At 42.4% G+C, this 17,102-nt stretch overlaps 1 protein-coding gene across 4 annotated transcripts in view; it reads left to right on the top strand.

Annotated features, from left to right (window-relative positions):
• Window positions 1-600: 600 nt before the first annotated feature.
• LOC119162132 (exonuclease mut-7 homolog) overlaps window positions 601-17,102 on the top strand; it is a 151,489-nt gene continuing 134,987 nt past the window's right edge. The window contains exons 1-3 of one of the 4 annotated variants that reach the window (XM_075879474.1): window positions 601-950; window positions 8,299-8,529; window positions 15,872-16,063. In XM_075879474.1, the coding sequence (XP_075735589.1) occupies window positions 8,317-8,529; window positions 15,872-16,063 (405 nt within the window). In that variant the 5' untranslated portion in view covers window positions 601-950; window positions 8,299-8,316. The remainder of the gene's footprint in view (window positions 951-8,298; window positions 8,530-15,871; window positions 16,064-17,102) is intronic. The other 3 variants (XM_075879472.1, XM_075879471.1, XM_075879473.1) reach the window with 3 other exon arrangements.

The raw sequence follows: 17,102 nt of genomic DNA, 5'->3' as shown, positions 1-17,102 counted from the left end.
GTAAAGCATCAGCAAACTTAGCCCACCTATGCCAATCACTGTTCATTAAAAAAAATCCCTATTGTGTTTATAACATGGCATTTTTGCTGGTCATACATGCCAATACAGTTTCTCAAGATACGATTGTCTAGGCCCTACTTAATTATTTAATCGTACCTTGACCATGCCGTTTCATCAGTCTACTTTCGATATCAGCTGTCCGCCAAACTGCGCGAACTGTTGTTGTTGTTCACCTATTGTCCGTGGCGCATACCCACTGTGGGGGATCGGCCAAGAATTGAGTGGTTTTATAAAATATTGTGTAGATTTAGAATAATGGAATAAACCGCGCGTTACTGCCGTCGACTTCTGCTAGGCGCGGTTCATTCTGTTAATTAAAACCTCTTAATTGCACAGCAGCGCCGCGCCCGACTTCTGCTAAGCGCGGTTCATCCCGTTAATTAAATTGGCCTCTTAATTGCACAGCAGCGCCGCGCTCAAATACTGCTAGGCGCGGTTCATTCCGTTAATTAAAACGGCCAGCGTCGCTCGTTCGCGAAAGGCACCGCGGATGGCACCAAATTCTCACAAAAAAACCACAACTACAAAAAAATGCAGTCAAATTTAGCAGCAGTCTGGCAACACTGATTCTTCCAGTCTGACAACCACTTATGCAATTCCAAAAGGAACCTTGCCGCCAATGGCGCTCACGCTCGTGCATTGCTGTGACACTGTCGCGTGCATGCGCTCGATTTGAGTAATTTTCACCGGCCGTTCAGTCTGATTCAGTCAGTTCGGTGGTGCCCGTTCGGTGCGCACCCCAGCTGCCGAGATAGCGGTCAGGTCGCGGTTTGGCGGGTGACGTGTGAATTCGATCTGCTGTTTGCAACGGATTTCCAAGGCAGTTGTTGACGCCCGCGGTGAGCAGCTCGACTGCGTTCTGCGTGTCTTGACTTCCTCTCTTGAGCACGGTGAGTGGAAATCATCGAGTGGTATATTTTGCGTCTGAACTCAAAATAATGAGTGGCTGCCGCCACTACGCTTGATTTTTCGATGGGCTACCAAGTGGCTGCAGCCACCCTTCTCGATTTGTAAATCGTCAGCGTTTTGCGCCTTTCGCTCGCTGCAGTAATTAGCTGTCAATGTTATTTTGCGTCTGGACTCCCAGGTCACTACTCGGAGTACTAAAACAGCACGCGTGTTTTTCCTTTGTCGTGATAAACGGTGATTGTTCACGGAGTCGGCACCATCCAAAGCGCGTTTGTGTTTTGTTACTGAATAACGCTCACAAATTACGAACTCGCTGATTACCGTTGTGTGTGTCGGTATGTATAGGTTTTGTCTGAATCCTTTGCTAGGGATTTCGTCTTCATTGCTAAGCAAACTCGAGCTAGCATCCTTTTTTTTCAGTAGTGCACTCAATATCATTTGTCGTTCAATTTCGGGGCGTAATATGAAAGTATGCCGAAGTTGATAAATTCAGTTCATTGGGAGAACCATTGGATTCGGTATACTGAGCATTGTTTAACTTTAACGGCGTATCTAGCGCCAAACTGATGTTACTTGACGTAGCGAACGGCCGGACAGGGCGCAGTTCCTTCGTTAGCACCCTAAGTGCATCTCTGTCGGGTACAGAAGCGTGGCGGTTTCGGCTAGTTGGTATGACATGACGATTGTTATAGCGCGAGAACAGGACGACGTCGTCGTTGTGTTCTTGTCGCTTTGTCGTCGTTCTGCTCTCGCGTTGTAACAATTGTCTGAACTTCACATTGCGAGGAACCTATGTACTACGCAAATTTTTTATGGCCAATAGTCTCTACTAGCATTCCTGCGGGAAAAAAGATAAGTGCTCAAGTGCCGCCCTAACAGAGCAAAACGCTGCCAGCAGCGTTCCGTCCGGAGGGAATCAATTTAAATGCCAGGTGAGCGTTTCGTCCAGTGCTGCTTCCCCGCATGTAATGGCATCATGGTTTGTTTAGGATTTCATCGCGTGCTGCCAAATAGTCGGGCTCGTGATTGTGATAGTAGAGTTTCATTCGCGTTTTTTGTATGGGGGGGAGGGTGTCAATGAGACTTACAAGTGTATTATTCCCGTCCTGACCTAGGATAAGCTCTCCCTCAAAGCGTTTTGTCCAGAGTGCACTAGAAATAATTTTGCCAGTGTCCTACTTGGTTCTTGGCCTCTATCCTTCCAAGACATGTGTGCAATCCATTGATAGTGCACCTTCCAACGACATGCGGGGTGGGCAACGGTGTGCGCCATGGCTGCTGATAGGTCGCAGTATGTGCGACAAGACAGATCCGAAAACGATTCAAATTCTGAGGCGATTACTTCAGATTTAGGCCAAATTGTCTCTAATAGCGACGAATGTGTTTCCTCGGCATGAGACGGAATTTACCGATGTAATTCAATAATATTATTAAAGAAAGTTTTCTTATATAAAAAAACTCCTTGCAATACGAATCTACTAACAAGAAATGTACTGTCCAAGCATGAACGAAGGAAGCAAATAAGTGACGGGAAGGTCTGTAGACTTCCAACTTGAAACAGATGAAAGTCTGCCCTCTTTGTTGTTTCTTTTTGTGCTTGCATAGTATGCTACCCATTCGATATAAACCAATTAACTAGCCTGCAAGAAGGTCTTATAAGAATCTTATGCGCTGAAGTTAGGCGATTGCCATCATGAACCCTGCTCTTTAACACAACACCACTAGACGTTAAGGAACTGCAGTTCTGCAACACAGTGCTGCAAGCGAGGATACTGCACTGAATAAAATGCTTTGCATTTCGTTTAAATTCGTCTGGACTCTCGGTAATTTCTTTCATTCGGATGGAATGTTAGTTGCAGCACTTCCTTCCGTCTGGACGGAGCACTATACGCGGCTGATTTCACAGTGCAAATAGGCTGAGAACAGCTGAATTCGGTGGTGTATTTGTCCGTTGTGGCTATTGCACGCAGTGAGAGAGAAAAAAAAGGGGGGGGGGGTTCGAACTGGGATTGAGTAGAGGTCTTCTGCATGCAGTTGAATATTCAACAGAGCCATGCCAGGGCTAGAAACGTTTTTGGAAAAAGACCCTCTATAGGGATGCTTTTGTTTGGTTGCATTCTAGAACACTTAGAAGGGCAGTGTAAAACGACACCGACAAATAATGGTAGTACACACGATGGGTGTGATGATGCCTGCATCATGTTGCGCAAAAGAATTACGTTAAAGGGACTGTCTACCGCTCGAAAAAATTTTTCTGATTGTGGCACAAATGAAAAGATTGTTCATCTCATCGACGGCAATGACCATGCTTTTGTGCCAGGAAAAGAATAATTTTAACTTGATGTTGAAAGTCGATAAAAAGTGACCACTAGCGTCACCCAACAGCGAATGTGGTCAATCCTAACAATCTATTGGTAGGAGAAGAAGTCTTCGCAGGTAGACTTATTTTTCTTTAAAATAAGGACGTTGAACTTGAATTTGTATTTTATGCAGTTCAGGCAGCTTTAGTTTGCACCACAGAACAATTTTTTTGTTTTTCATGTGTTGAAATAGGCGCCCGGTGGCGCTGCCGGCGGTGTGTTCACTTGCCTGCGAACGGCTGAGATACGCGACCACGGCATCAGTCTTCGCTAATGAGAACAAAAAAAAAAGTGTGGGTGCCTAGAACGGCCACTGAGGTTTTAATAATAATCAAACTTGATGACGTCTGCAAAAACCACACAGTTTTGGACTTGCATGATTTTACCGGCACAGACCAGTGATGTGGGCATTCATCCCACCGATGGAAGGAGATATAACCCGGACAGAAACACTGTTTAAAAAATTTTTTTGCACTTTTCAGAAAAACCGCTGCAAGGTTAGAAACTTCCCCGGGTACGCTTTTTATTGCGACATAAAACAGGACAGCAATGAAGGACGGCAGACCGTCTCTTTAACAAATCAGACATTTCTGGCTAACCTCTCTGTCCTTCCTCATTTATTCCTCCTCCTCCTCGTGGCAGAAAAGTGGAATCGCAGCAGGGGTTTTACGATGTGAATTGTATTCAGCTAAACAAGTGCACATATTCTCTTAGACATGCGGTGGGTACTTTTCTACTTTAAGAAATCATGATTTATATTTTGTGGGTACCTTTTGTTTTTTAATAACATGGTTACAGAAATTATCAACACACTTTCTATATAATTTGCATAATGATTGTTTGCATTGTATAGTCGGAATTGTATTCGCCTTTTTGGCTGGTTTCAACATTGCAATAGTAGTAGGATATGTTGGCTTCTCAAGACATTTCTGGTCACTTTCACACACTCTTACTCCAAAGCGGAAATCTTGTTTTCTGAAATGTGTGAGTAAAAAAAAGGTCTTTAAGCGCTTTAAGATAAATTGAAGGCGTCTGAGGTGAAGTACCATGACTGGCAGCGTTCTGTTTAGGCTAGAAAAAAATATATTTGGCCACATATAGGCAGAAAAGTGTTTAAAAATGAGCGGGCTACTCCATAAGCTTTGTGTTTCCCGCCGATGCTTCTAGGCTTCGCCAGTACACAAATTTGGAAGTTGTCCAGACATATTTGTAAACAGCGAAATGGTTTGTAATGTCTAGTCAGTCAATTTTGCTCTGTTTTTTTTTTTTTGTAAAAATGCGCCGACTACACCATGACAGACTGGCACCGAAGGGGTTTCATGCATGGTCACAATGCATAGTCACAATGTTATGAGACTCTAGCTGACCATTTGCACTGTACAAAAAGTGAGGCACATGTGAAAATACACACCTCTTCCAAATGGTACATTGGTGCTTGAAAATATGCTTAACGTGGTATGCAACCTCAGGAACTTTCAAAGGATTTGAATTTGTCATTTCATGTTGATTGTGCAAATGGTGTTTTTTCACTTTGAAAGTTTTCAAGAAGTATCTTATTTTATTGTATTTGAGGTTTCTTTTGAAAAATTTTCATTCATATTTTGTTCCTTTTCAAAAATTTGCTTAGAATATCCCTTATTTTGAGTGTTACAAGAATCCTAATTATGGTGTACTATTGAACTATCTCTAGAGATGCCTTGCAAGTATTGTGACATATTTGTTCTGAATTATCAGCATAGTGGAGATTAAGAACTGTGCTAGTTGTCATCAATTATGCTGTGTTTCTCTCACATGAAACTCGAAGCGTATAGAGATGTCTCTTTTTGGTAACTTCCATAAGTAGACAACCAGTATCTCTAGGTTCACCTCGTTTTGCTTATCTGTACTCTTCTTGGAAAACTTGAAGTACACTGGCAACTGGCATCATCAAAACAAATAGTCGAAGCTGATAAGTCATTGAGGTCTTTTATTTATTAATTCATAATTCTTCAAGCGTTTTTCTTCCCTTGTGCCTTACACACTTCACATTGTCGTGAAGAGGGGTTCCTTCCACAAGATTAAATGTAATCGGGTGGGGAAAGTGAGCCACTTTAAGCCACTAGGCACCACTGTTATGGCACCCCTAAATGATAGTTGCTAAAGGGACTTCAACCAACACAAACTAGAGCCATCTATTGGTAATGCTTCTAAGCATCTTTGACAAATTCTGCAATTCCTTCATAGATTCGAAAAGTGCTAGGAAGCCCGGCAATCTGCCGGTTTTTGCAAGATTGCCACTGCTGGTGCACACATCGGTTCGGTGTCTGTGGTAGTGAACGGGATAAGGGACCCCAGGCGGTTGAAATTTCTGCAGCCCTCTACTACGGCGTTCCACATAATCACATTGTTTTGGCCCCTGTAACCCCAGAAATAATTATGATTGAATGTGGTATACATGCTTTATTCTTTAATGTGGAATCAAAATGCCCTGCGAGTTTTGCAATACCATCTATCCTAAACCTCTATTTGACCTATGTGGGGCCAGGGCACCTTTCAACAATTTGGAATAATGCACTTGTCTTGCAGAATATCACACCATGTTATGCCTATGATTATAGTGGTGACTTAGGCTCATTACACGATTCTGGCACACTACAGCACAAAACTATAACAGACGAAACACTGATGACACAGAGCACTAAACTTTCAACTACTTTTATTGGAAAAAATTGTACATATACAGTCTGACGCAATGGTGTCTACGTTAGATAATATAATTAGACGTGTAATTTCCCAATAAAAGTTGTTGAAAGCCCAGCGCATGCATCGTTGATTTTGTTCTGTTCATCGTGTGTGTTTTGCTTTGCAGTGTGTCTAAACTCTGGCTATGAATTTCATGATGTGTACACCATCTATCTTTTTTTTTTGCATTTCACGAGCTGTCTTTACCTTTCTTGCCACCTGTTTTGTTCTCTGGGTTGAGGCAACTCAAGCATTGACCTCAATTTTATTAATAATTATTTTCATAAATATTATGCAGTTTTATGAGTGAGCCTGTCACACTTCGGATGATTAGCATCTCTTTTGTCATGGGTTCGTGGGATGTTTAAAGCTTTTCAGCTTCGAAACACTTTGAAGTGCTGGTGGCATTGGTACTGAAGAGCCATGATGTTTTCTCACACAGTATCTCCTCAAGGGAAGATGAGATTTGAAAAGAAAAAAAGTGTTAATTTGTAGTCAAGGCCTATAAAACTTTTGCGGTATGTATATGCTTTTATGCTAATTTTAAATATTTAATTAGTTTTATAGTAAGTTGCAGTTTTTGTTTTGTGCCATGAAGATGTGTAGAGTTCATTTCAGACAAACATTTTATGCCACTAAGCATTTATGGTTCCAAGCCAGTATTGCTCCACATTAAAGGGACACTAAAGGCAAATATTGAGTTGATGTTGCTTGCCGAAATAGCGAGCTACTTTTGTAGCTATCACGAAAGTGTGTATAATGAAATAACTATCATAAAAGTGTGTATGACATTTTGATGGACGAGAAAAATAGATTTTTTAGAATCCTCAGCCCATACTTATTTCTTACTTTAGGTTCATAATAATTATATGGGCGATATCAAGTTTTAAACAAGATATTTGCTTCTTCACATATTTAGGAACTTGTGGTCGAAATTTCATCTCGATCAGGCTCTCAGAGGTATTAGAAAGTCTGAACTCGAGAATGATTAAAACACTGTGGTACAGTTGCTGCAAAATACGAAGTTGGGGAGGAGACATAAAACGAAGTGGACACTAAAAGTGCAAACTGTCAACTGAATTTATTGAAAAAAAGGCTTTAACGAAAAAAGGCTTCCTGGAAAGGAAGAAAGAAGGCTTCCTGGAAAGGAAAAGATCGGTTTTTCGATGAAGGATTGGGGGTAGGTGGGACGGCAATCTTGCTGAAGTGTCCTTAGTTGCTGCACGTGAGATGATTACAATTACGAGATATGGCGATAACTCAGTTTTTTTCTGAGTATGCTGCTTCAATTGCTCTATCTGGCTTCTGATGAATTCGATTTATGTCGGGCTTAAAAGGATAGAGCTTGAACTGACACATGCGCTTTCCTGGTCCGATATGTGAATGACTTCCCAAATTTTGTTTCATGTTTCCTTCCTAACTTTGTATTTCCCAGTAACTGTATCGCGGTTTTCTAATAATGAAAAACCAACTAGCCCAATACCTCACTTTGCTAAACTCAAGAAGTTGCCCAAAAATGGATCTTGCGAAAAATGCATTTTAAACGTATAAGAGAAACCTCACCTATTTGAAAAATATACATTTTTTTAAGATGATTTCTTTTATTATGAGAGCTTGGCAATTCTGGTTATTTTGATGATCTGGCTTTAGAGAACTCCTCATGCGAAATGCAACCGCAAGCAGCCGGGGGAAAATTACTAGGAAACTCTAGACAAAATGTCTTCTTAGTTTTAGTAGCCACCTTGGGCTCTTTATAAGAAATTTCTCACCTTCTTATGCTGCTTTTTCTCGTGGAATGTTGTAGAGGTCTTCTAGCCTCATCACTATGGTTATATCATATAGTTACACATCGTGCTTAGGTATTAGGTTCATTTTTACTTTCAGTTGTATTATTTAAAGATATGTTAATGGTTGTGCATTGCATTTCTGCCATTGGTGTAGTAGTGTTCTACATCTTTCTAATGTAATTATTTAAACTGCAGCACTTTATTCAGCCTAATCGTTTAGTACATTTATTTTTTCTGTCAAGTTCTGATCTCAATGTTTTCATGCATCTTCTTTACATTCTTTTCTCTGTATATATATATATATATATACATACATACATACACACAGCCCACTTGAAAGCTTTCTGCCTATCTCTCAGTGCTCACAAAACAGCCCGAGGCACTAAAAGTCCTTGATTATTTTAAATTTGTTTGAAGTCTGTATGAAATGTGTTGCATTTTTTTTTCTCCATTCCTTTCAGGTGGGGCAGTCGGCAACCATGGATCCAATGCGGCCAGAACATTTAGAATCGCTCTGGCATTCTGCCAGGAATAGGAAGACAGGAGCTCTTTTGAAAGTCTTGCAAACCTACTTTGACAAAGCACAAAATTGCTTTGAATGCGCATTTTTATTAATGTGTGCAACGTCAGACTTCTATGAGAGTCGGCCCAACAGTCTGGCCGTCACTATAATGAATGTGTTCCAGGAATGGGTATGTGAAAGCTGTTATTCTATGATTCTATTGCTTTACTTAAACTTAAATGCAGTATTTACGTAAACTTTGTCTGTCTTGGTAGTATGAATTGTCATCACTGTGCTTTTTAGGCAGTTTAACTCTTTTGTTACCACGCCTATTCAAATCCATCACCGGTGATCGACGCTTTGCATTGTTGATTTCGGCATGTCAAATTTGTTTCTCGTGCACCCAGCACTTTTTAATAGTTAGTCCAGTCACACAGCTTTCAGAATCTGTTCAAATTTGCGTGTTTGGGAAACATAGTGATTTTTGACAGACCTTTGCACTAACCAGTGTGCTTGTATTGTTGGAGGAGTGGACTAGGCTGGTGAACCTTTAAAAAGTGCATGCCCCTTGTGATTATACTGCAGTAACATTTAAGTTCTGTATTGAAAGGAACCTTTGCTAGCCAAATATCGAACGAAAATGTCGGTTTGTGATTTGATAGTATTTAGTAATAATAATTGCCAGAAATTTATGCCAGCTATTCAATAAACAGCTGTTGCTAGAAGTCTGGGAAAATTTATTCTAGAAAAATTTTTTTCGATAGTCCGCTAGATGTTTAAAGTGTCTAGTCGGCCTTCTCATGCAGTTTCCAGCAGCTTCGGTTTTTCTTGTATCGTTATGTCAGACACAGGGTCGAATATAGTGACACTAGTCGCTCCTATGGCGTAGTCGTCACGCTTGCATATGAGCACCGAAAAACACATGCGCCACTCTAAACTGTCTTGCAATCCCACCTGAACTGAGTGACGATGAGCTTAGAGTTCGAGGATGAGAGCACGTCAGCTTCATATTTTATGGAGATGATGTTTTGGGTAGCCTCGGACATCTACAGACGTTCATGGGTTTGTTTTGCTTACGGGCTCAAGTTGTCTCTTTCGCCGCAAGTGTGTAGCTGCCTTCGTCCACCTTTGTGCACAATCTTATAGCTACGCTGGTTATGTGCGAGGTACACGCTTCGCTGGGGCGCGGTGTGTTGGTGCTGCCTGCAGAGCATCTCCTAACGACAAGAAGGTTCCCAAAGCACATTTTGGCCCAGACTACGAAGCAGCGCGAATAATTGCAGAACTGCGGGCGATATTGTTGTTTTTGTGATATGATATGCAAAATGCTAAAAATATTCGGATGCATATAGGAATGAATGCCAACCTCAGCGGAGCGAGGTGGCTTATGGAAAGAGCTGACGCTACACAAAATAGCCAAGTTCATTATATATCTGATTTGTAAAGGCATCATTTGTTGTGGGAAGAGGGAGTGACTTCTAGATTACTTAGTTCAGGGCGTGTGCTGCAGATTGTTTGGCTCGCGTGTTCTCAGAAGCCTTTAGTAGCATTTTCTGACAATGCTGAAAAAGTTAACAAGGCCTCTTTAAGTTTCTTCAGAACAGACAATGTTCGATTTGATGTGTTTTGCCTTTTTTTTTTCATGTCCGTATTAGAAAAAGTTTGCCACTCGCTCACTCATAGTTAATTAAATCTATACGTGTCTGTTGGGTCAGGAAAATGAAAAAATGTTTTCTTTTATATTATTGTCTCAGTTGATAGCCTTCTTATTATTTTTTGTTTTTTCCTCTAGACATGCTGTAAGATAACTGCTGTTGCACTCAAGTGCACTTTTTCAGGGACTGCATGCTTGTGTCAGTCACTTTTTTTGTACCGAGACCAACCACTAGCACTTGCCAATGCATATACTCGTCAAACCATACATACGCTTGTGGGCACAGGCTAGCTTTCTTCTACATGCCTTGGGAACTAGAGGCCTTGCAGACATCTCTTCGTATTCGGCTATTTGAAAGTTGGTGAAAGCCAGCGGAGTGTCCAAGGTATTTAATGCTTGGCAGCGCGACTTTAGGATAGAACCTTGCCCTCTTGCCACCATACCCTCTACATCTTCTAGTGTGCCCACGGCGACAACAGAAGAGAAAATGCTGCGATGGCGATGACAGCCTCTAACTGTTCTTGCACTTTACAGATTAGGAAAATGCTTGCAGTAGTGGATTTGGGAGCAATGTACACAATAGTGTGGTCATTTTATGATTACTTTGTGTTTCTGGTTTCCCAAGGCATAACATGAGACTCCGCTTCAGTTCACGTGTTGCTTTTGTATTTTTGTAGTGCCTTTTGGTATACAACCTATTGTAACAACTTCAAGAAAGGTGAAAGGGCTATCCAGTTCACACCTTCCCGCCATGCAGGCACGGTTTGATTTCACAGTACATGCATTTAGCTTCATAACATGAACAGCAAGCGATATGGTGTGTTGCCTGGGTTTGGTGCTGCATTTTTTGCTGTCTTGTCCTATTCATTTTGCTTTCCTTTCACTGACTCATCAGCTGAGCTTGTCGTGTGTCCTCAGCATGAATTTTCTCACACATCATGTTGCCCTGGCCCCACAATGAGCCTAGAGCTGTGTCGCGACCACAATCATTGAGGCAGTTGGATGCATGCTGAAAAAAAAATGCATGAAGGAATTGTTACTTATTTAAAAAGCTTGGTAAATTGATATATAAGAAAGGCAGAAGTAGCCACTGACATAGTGAATGTGGGAAAATCGTGACTGCTTAAGGGGGACTGCAAAATTTCAGACTAAAGAACTCAAGAGCATTAAGGACTTTTCTTGAACTTCAAATTTCCTCAAGCAGAATGAAACTGTACGTGGAATAAGCAGTGATGGTCCAACTGCACCATTTTTCTACAATTTCATGTCTCTGAACATTGCTGGGCATGTTCAAGTTAAGCTTGCGCAAACTGTGTCAAGTCCACGTGTATACACGGCATCGGACTGTTTATGGTCCAAAGATATCTTTGGTTGCAAGTATCACTGCTATATAGAAATTTTTCATAATGCTGCCGATTCCCTCTAATGGATCAATATCAGTGAGACACCTAACCAAAGCTTGTACCGCTGCACGTTTCTGTGTTGAAAGTTTAGCATGCCATTGATAGTTTCTCATTTTTTGCGTAACTGGTGAAAACACATAAAATGATTTTTTTTTGTTTGCGAGTCACCTCGTATACCGTAACGTAGCCATTGCTTCTAAGCGGCTACAACTAGCGGCAGTGATTGCTGTAAAAACTCTTTAGGCAAATGAAGATTCGTCCATACGAAAGTTTGATTTCTCGCCAAAAAAAAGTAAAACCCAATCATGCTGTGCATTGTTCTTCAGTGTGCCTATTATAAAGCTAAGCCTCAATTCTCATTTCGAGTGCATCTGGCACGATGTGTTGCACAGCTGCCGCTCGCGACCGTTCAAGCGCTCGTTGCACGTTTTGATCACAAAACCAACATGACATAAGTGGAAAGTTACCGTAAATACTGCGTCATGCAATCATTCACAGAAAAGAACTCCTCTCACACACACCCTAAATACTGTTAAAACAGATAATCTTATCATCAATTGACAAAAATCGTAGCATATCCACAGGTTGACTGATGACGAGTGGGCGAAGCTCCGGAGAGAATCATCGGTAAAAGCGTGAATTTGCTGCGTGTAATTCGCCCAGCCGATCATTGTGGCAAGATATCATGAGAAACACTGTGTGTGTATATATAGAAAGCAACTTTTATTTGTTCTTAAAGATGATGGATGGCTTGTGATGTCCCTTCATTATGACGGCTTTATGGTCCGTGAAATGAAGGGTGAGCAGTTCCTGTATAGGTTGCAGTGGAAAATTTGCAAATAGTAGATCAATGCATGACCATATGAAACCAACCACGTTCCTCAGAACGTGGTTGGTTTCATATGGTCATACAATATACATCCGAGTGCATGCCTGCCAAGTCTCCCGGATTGGCTGGAAGACTCCAGGATTTTGACAGTTTTTTTCGGTTGTATGGTTGTCATGAAAACCTCCCAGAAATCGAAATTTCTGTGCCTGATCTGGCCGCATTGGCAAAAAAGCAGCTAAATCTGCTCCAGGCTTTTCGAACCTACCCCATTTTATCATAAATGAGTTTAAGAAACGTTCATGTGAACGTACACTATAATCTCAGTGATACGAAACCACGGCAGATGTGAATTCTTAAGTTTCCCAGCCAAATTTTACTATGTTCATTGGGCCTCAGTTCAAATGTTTCGAACATGTTTTCTAATCGCAGCGGGTGATACGAATGTTAGTACGGAAACTGTCGAAAGAAGGCCGAGAGCAGTGTACTCCAAGCTTCGGATGTACGCGTTTGACCAGAGCACTACAGTGCATGCGATTGTCGTTGCCACAACTGCTGAGGACGAAACCGCGGTTGCTCTTGGCACGATCAGGTATGGTGACGGCGTAACTGAGAATACCCCGAAAGTGTGCGCTCAACCAGTCAAAGCAACGCTGCTATCCGCGAACTCTGTGGACAAACCTGCGGCAGATGGTCTTGTAGATGACATGAAAAGACTTAGTTTTGAAGGGGTGTGTGCAGCCAAGCGCATGGGGATGGTAAAATGAATTACCATTTGCCATAACTGCCGCGCACAAAACCGCAGTCGCGGCGACATGATCTGCGAGCTCCGAGGGCACGCAGCGGTAGATTAAGGAAGTAAATACATAAAAAATAAAAGTTGCAGTTTCGCCGCAAGGGAGAAGCAATAAATGTGACAGCAACAACTTGGAATGTAATGCTGAGAACGGCAAGCAGATTGAAACGTGCAGTGCGCTGTTCACACACAAATGACGCACGAAAATTATACTCGCTGAATGAGAGCGAACTAACAGCGTTTACCGCTCGACATGTAACGCACTGTTTAAGCAAAAACGATGCACGATACGTAATCACTGGTGCAGATGAGTACAAACTAACAAGTGTCCCAGTTGTAATACCTTGCTGTGTATGAAAAGCGCACTGTTTTCGCAAAAGCGGCCTGTGCAGAGACCGAAGTGACCTTTGTGGGCCCTGCAACTAACGCTTTTGTTTCAGTAAAAGCCGAAGGCACACGATTCCCCCACCAAAAGATGAGTGCGCGCTCACAGGCATCCATCCATGGGGCAAAGTACACGTGAGAGATAAGCACGCATCAGGTGGCATTTTTTCTTTGAGTGCTCATGTATATAGATACGTATGCATATAAGGTTAAGGACGGCGGCGGTGGCGACGGCAAAGAAACAGCCTGGACAGTCCATATAATTGCTATCGCAATAAAAAGGGGCCAGACGTGTTTTGGCGTTCCTGTCAAAAGAATCTAGCAGTAAGCAAAGCTGTGACCCGGGCTTGTGCGACAGCCAGCTGCGCCAACCCGTGCGTTCACCTGTGTCCCAGGAAGATGCACGCGAGTTGTTTTGACTGAAATGGATTCTGCTACTTGTGTTGATCCTTTGAGACTCTCACCTTAGTCAAAAACTCTACCCTTGTGTGTTTGGCCACTCCTAGCCACTATAAGACCGTGACTCTTGATGTTGCCGTTAGGGATTCAGACCCCCCTCTCACCCCCTTTTGTTTTTTGCTATGTTTTTTGTTTGTTGTTTTAATGTTCCGCCCCCCACCCCACCCTGTTGCGGGAATCTCCCAGATTCAGAATCTATGCTTTTAGAGTAAATGTCAACTGTTGCTGCTTGAACAGTCATGAAACACTTTCCTTGTAAGAATGATCAGACTTTGTATAAACCGGACAAGTGAACTTGCAACCCCAAGGGAAACGTGTTGCCAAACGGTAATGACATCCTCGTGTACGGTGCCCATACTGTCAGTGAACACGTGGTAACTGTATGCGGAGTTCATTGCCAAACATACTTTAAAATGTTGGGGACATCTTCAAAGCTAATGGCCGAGTTCATCTCCATAGCTCCCCTTCTTCGTCCTCGGATCTCATCTAGATAAGTGATCATCACCGTTTCGTTTTTTTTTACCTACTGACACGTTTACTTTTGGCCTTGGGCATGCACTTGTTGGCGACGTATCGATGTCAGCTTTCAGTGCTTTCGTTGTCGGCGCAAACGTTCAAAATGTTTGTTCTCATAGGCGTGCACACGGGGAGTGTAGGGGGACACGAAGTCCTGCCCCATTCACTCAATACGAAGGAGACGGCGCTGCAACAAACCTTACAAACGCCCCCCTCCCAATTTTTTGATGGCTAACACTGGGCACAGTTATGTTTGCTTTGCAAGGACATCGCCGTGAGAAATACATAAAAAATGTAGCTTTTTTTTTTTATTTTTGCAAAGCGAGTTGGTTGGTCGCTGTTCACGATGAATTTCGTGCGGCACTCGCTAGTAAGATGACGGACAAGAAGCACACGAGACGGGCGCTCACTCTTAGCAGAAGTTTATTTTGAAGGCAAGAAGAAACAACGAAATGTTCAGACCATAATCACTAACACATGCAAGATTAGTGCAGTGGAATGTAGCCCCGCCGCGATGGTCTAGTGGCCAAGGTACCCAGCAGCTGATCGCCAGGTCGCAGGATCGAATCCCGGCTGCGGTGGCTGCATTTCCGATGGAGGCGGAAATGTAGGCCCATGTGCTCAGATTTGGGTTCACATTAAAGAACCCCAGGTGGTCAAAATTTCCGGAGCCCTTCACTACGGCGTCTCTCATATTCATATGGTGGTTTTGGGACGTTAAACCCAACATATCAATCTATCGATCAATATCAGGATTCGTGCTAAGACATTCATTAATGGCTGCTTTGAATGTAGGCTTTGTCTCCATGTTAATTAGATTGCAACTGCATTTTATGTACGTGCACGTAAAGAACATTAACCGAAAATTTATACATGTCCTGCTCCAAAACAGTTCTTCTCCGAATGCGCTACAAACCATGCTTTTTTTCCTTCAGCTAATCACTCCAAATGCTAAACTGGCTGGACCATCACTGAATAAGTGAAAATACTATCCTCTGTGTGTAATCAAATTTAACTTGTATGCACTGCTGTAATATTCTCCCAAGCTTTTTTTAAGTCTGAAGTTTTCTTTTAAGAATATGCAGGAACTCTATAGGGCTTGGCCTTCAACTACATGAAGTGTGATATAGCAATTATACCTAGACAATGTGGCCTTGTTTCAATGACAACATAGTAGTCACCGTGGGGCCTTGGGTGTTAACAGCGATGGACACGGCATGGTGAAAGAATGACAGATGAACCGTTCGTGATGATCGTCCAGCGCTGTTTTTTAATCATGTACCAACCAGGCCAGCTAGGCGCACTTATGTAGGTAGACTCTTCAGAGAAATGGAAACGACATTTCAGCTGAATAACTTCAATGTCCGATTTTTTTATTGTAATCTCTGTTGGCTTTGTATAATTATGACTAGGAAGTATCGGGCTGTGAAAAGAGAGGTGTAAATAGTCTGAAAGAGTTTACTGTACTCTCGCACGTTTTTCTTTCACTTTCAGCTGAGTGAGCACAAAGAGGTGTACGCTGCCTTCCTTACTGATGACATAAAGCGCATGGCTCTGCTGGCAGTGTTAAAGCAGACAAAACCCTTTCTGATTGCCCTTGTGTGTGATGTCTACAAGCTTGAAGAAAACGGTGTGGAGTACATGGACATTGTGCAAAATCTGCTGCTCAGGAAGCGTTTTAGTGAGGTGAGCAAGTGTGAGCTGTTGTGCGTGCAAGTAGGCTTCGTAAGAGTTACATCCCCCCCCCCCCCTGCTTTATGATTTACTGTGCACGGTTTTCGTGTGGTTGGCATAGGCAATATAGCCTTTTGGCCTTAGCTTGATGTATACAGCACACATGGACTTGACCTGCCTGAGGAAAGTTTCTTCCCTTTAAGGCATAACACATGATGTTGAGACTCTACTTTAGGTCATTTGTTGCAGTTTTACAGCGCCTTGACTGCGGTAACCTTTAATGCCACTTGTATAAATGCAGACATGCCTTATCAGCGCTGATACATGCTTTACCGGCACAGATCAGATTACTGACTACCGATGCTGTGATCGCCTCTATCAATGTACAGCCAGTGCCTCTTTCTACTTCGAGATGCCTGGCATGTGTCAACTTGTCTGATTTTCCCATAAAGTGAACAAATTTTTACTGCACTTACGAGTTAAACGAATCTTGTCTGAATTTTTACGGAAAATATTTAATTTCCGATAAAAAAATAAAATTGGTAAAATAGCGTGGCCTTTGCAATTGGCTATGGCGCATTGCCGTAGCTAGTTGCGGAAGCGACAAAAACGGCATTGCGTTATATTCTGCCACTAGGAGAGAACAATAGGTATTGGTGTTATCATCATCACATACCTGCCAAGTCTCCCGTATTTCGGGACACCTCTTGGATCTCGACTGCTTCTTCCGTTTGTACGGTTGCCATGAAATCCACCGGAAATCGAAATTTGTGTGAGAGATCTGGCATCATGGACAAAAATGCAGGTCAGTCTGTTGCAGTTGGCTCGCAAAATGGCTGGAACGGACTGACCTGCATTTTTGCGAGCCAACCGCATTTTATTACATGAATTTGGGAGGCGTTCATCTAAATGTAAAATAGAGGCTCAGTGATGTGAAACCGCGGCAGCTACCAATTCGTGAAATGCCCCAGCCAAATCAATTTATCCATTAGGCCAAAATTTGACAATGTTCTAAACACTTTTTCTTATCGCGGCGTGGGTATGAACATCA

The sequence above is a fragment of the Rhipicephalus microplus genome, chromosome X (genome assembly GCF_043290135.1).
Source record: "Rhipicephalus microplus isolate Deutch F79 chromosome X, USDA_Rmic, whole genome shotgun sequence".
Taxonomy (NCBI): Eukaryota; Metazoa; Arthropoda; class Arachnida; order Ixodida; family Ixodidae; genus Rhipicephalus; species Rhipicephalus microplus.
Note: the sequence above shows the minus strand (reverse complement) of the source record. Positions and strands in the feature narration are given on the sequence as shown.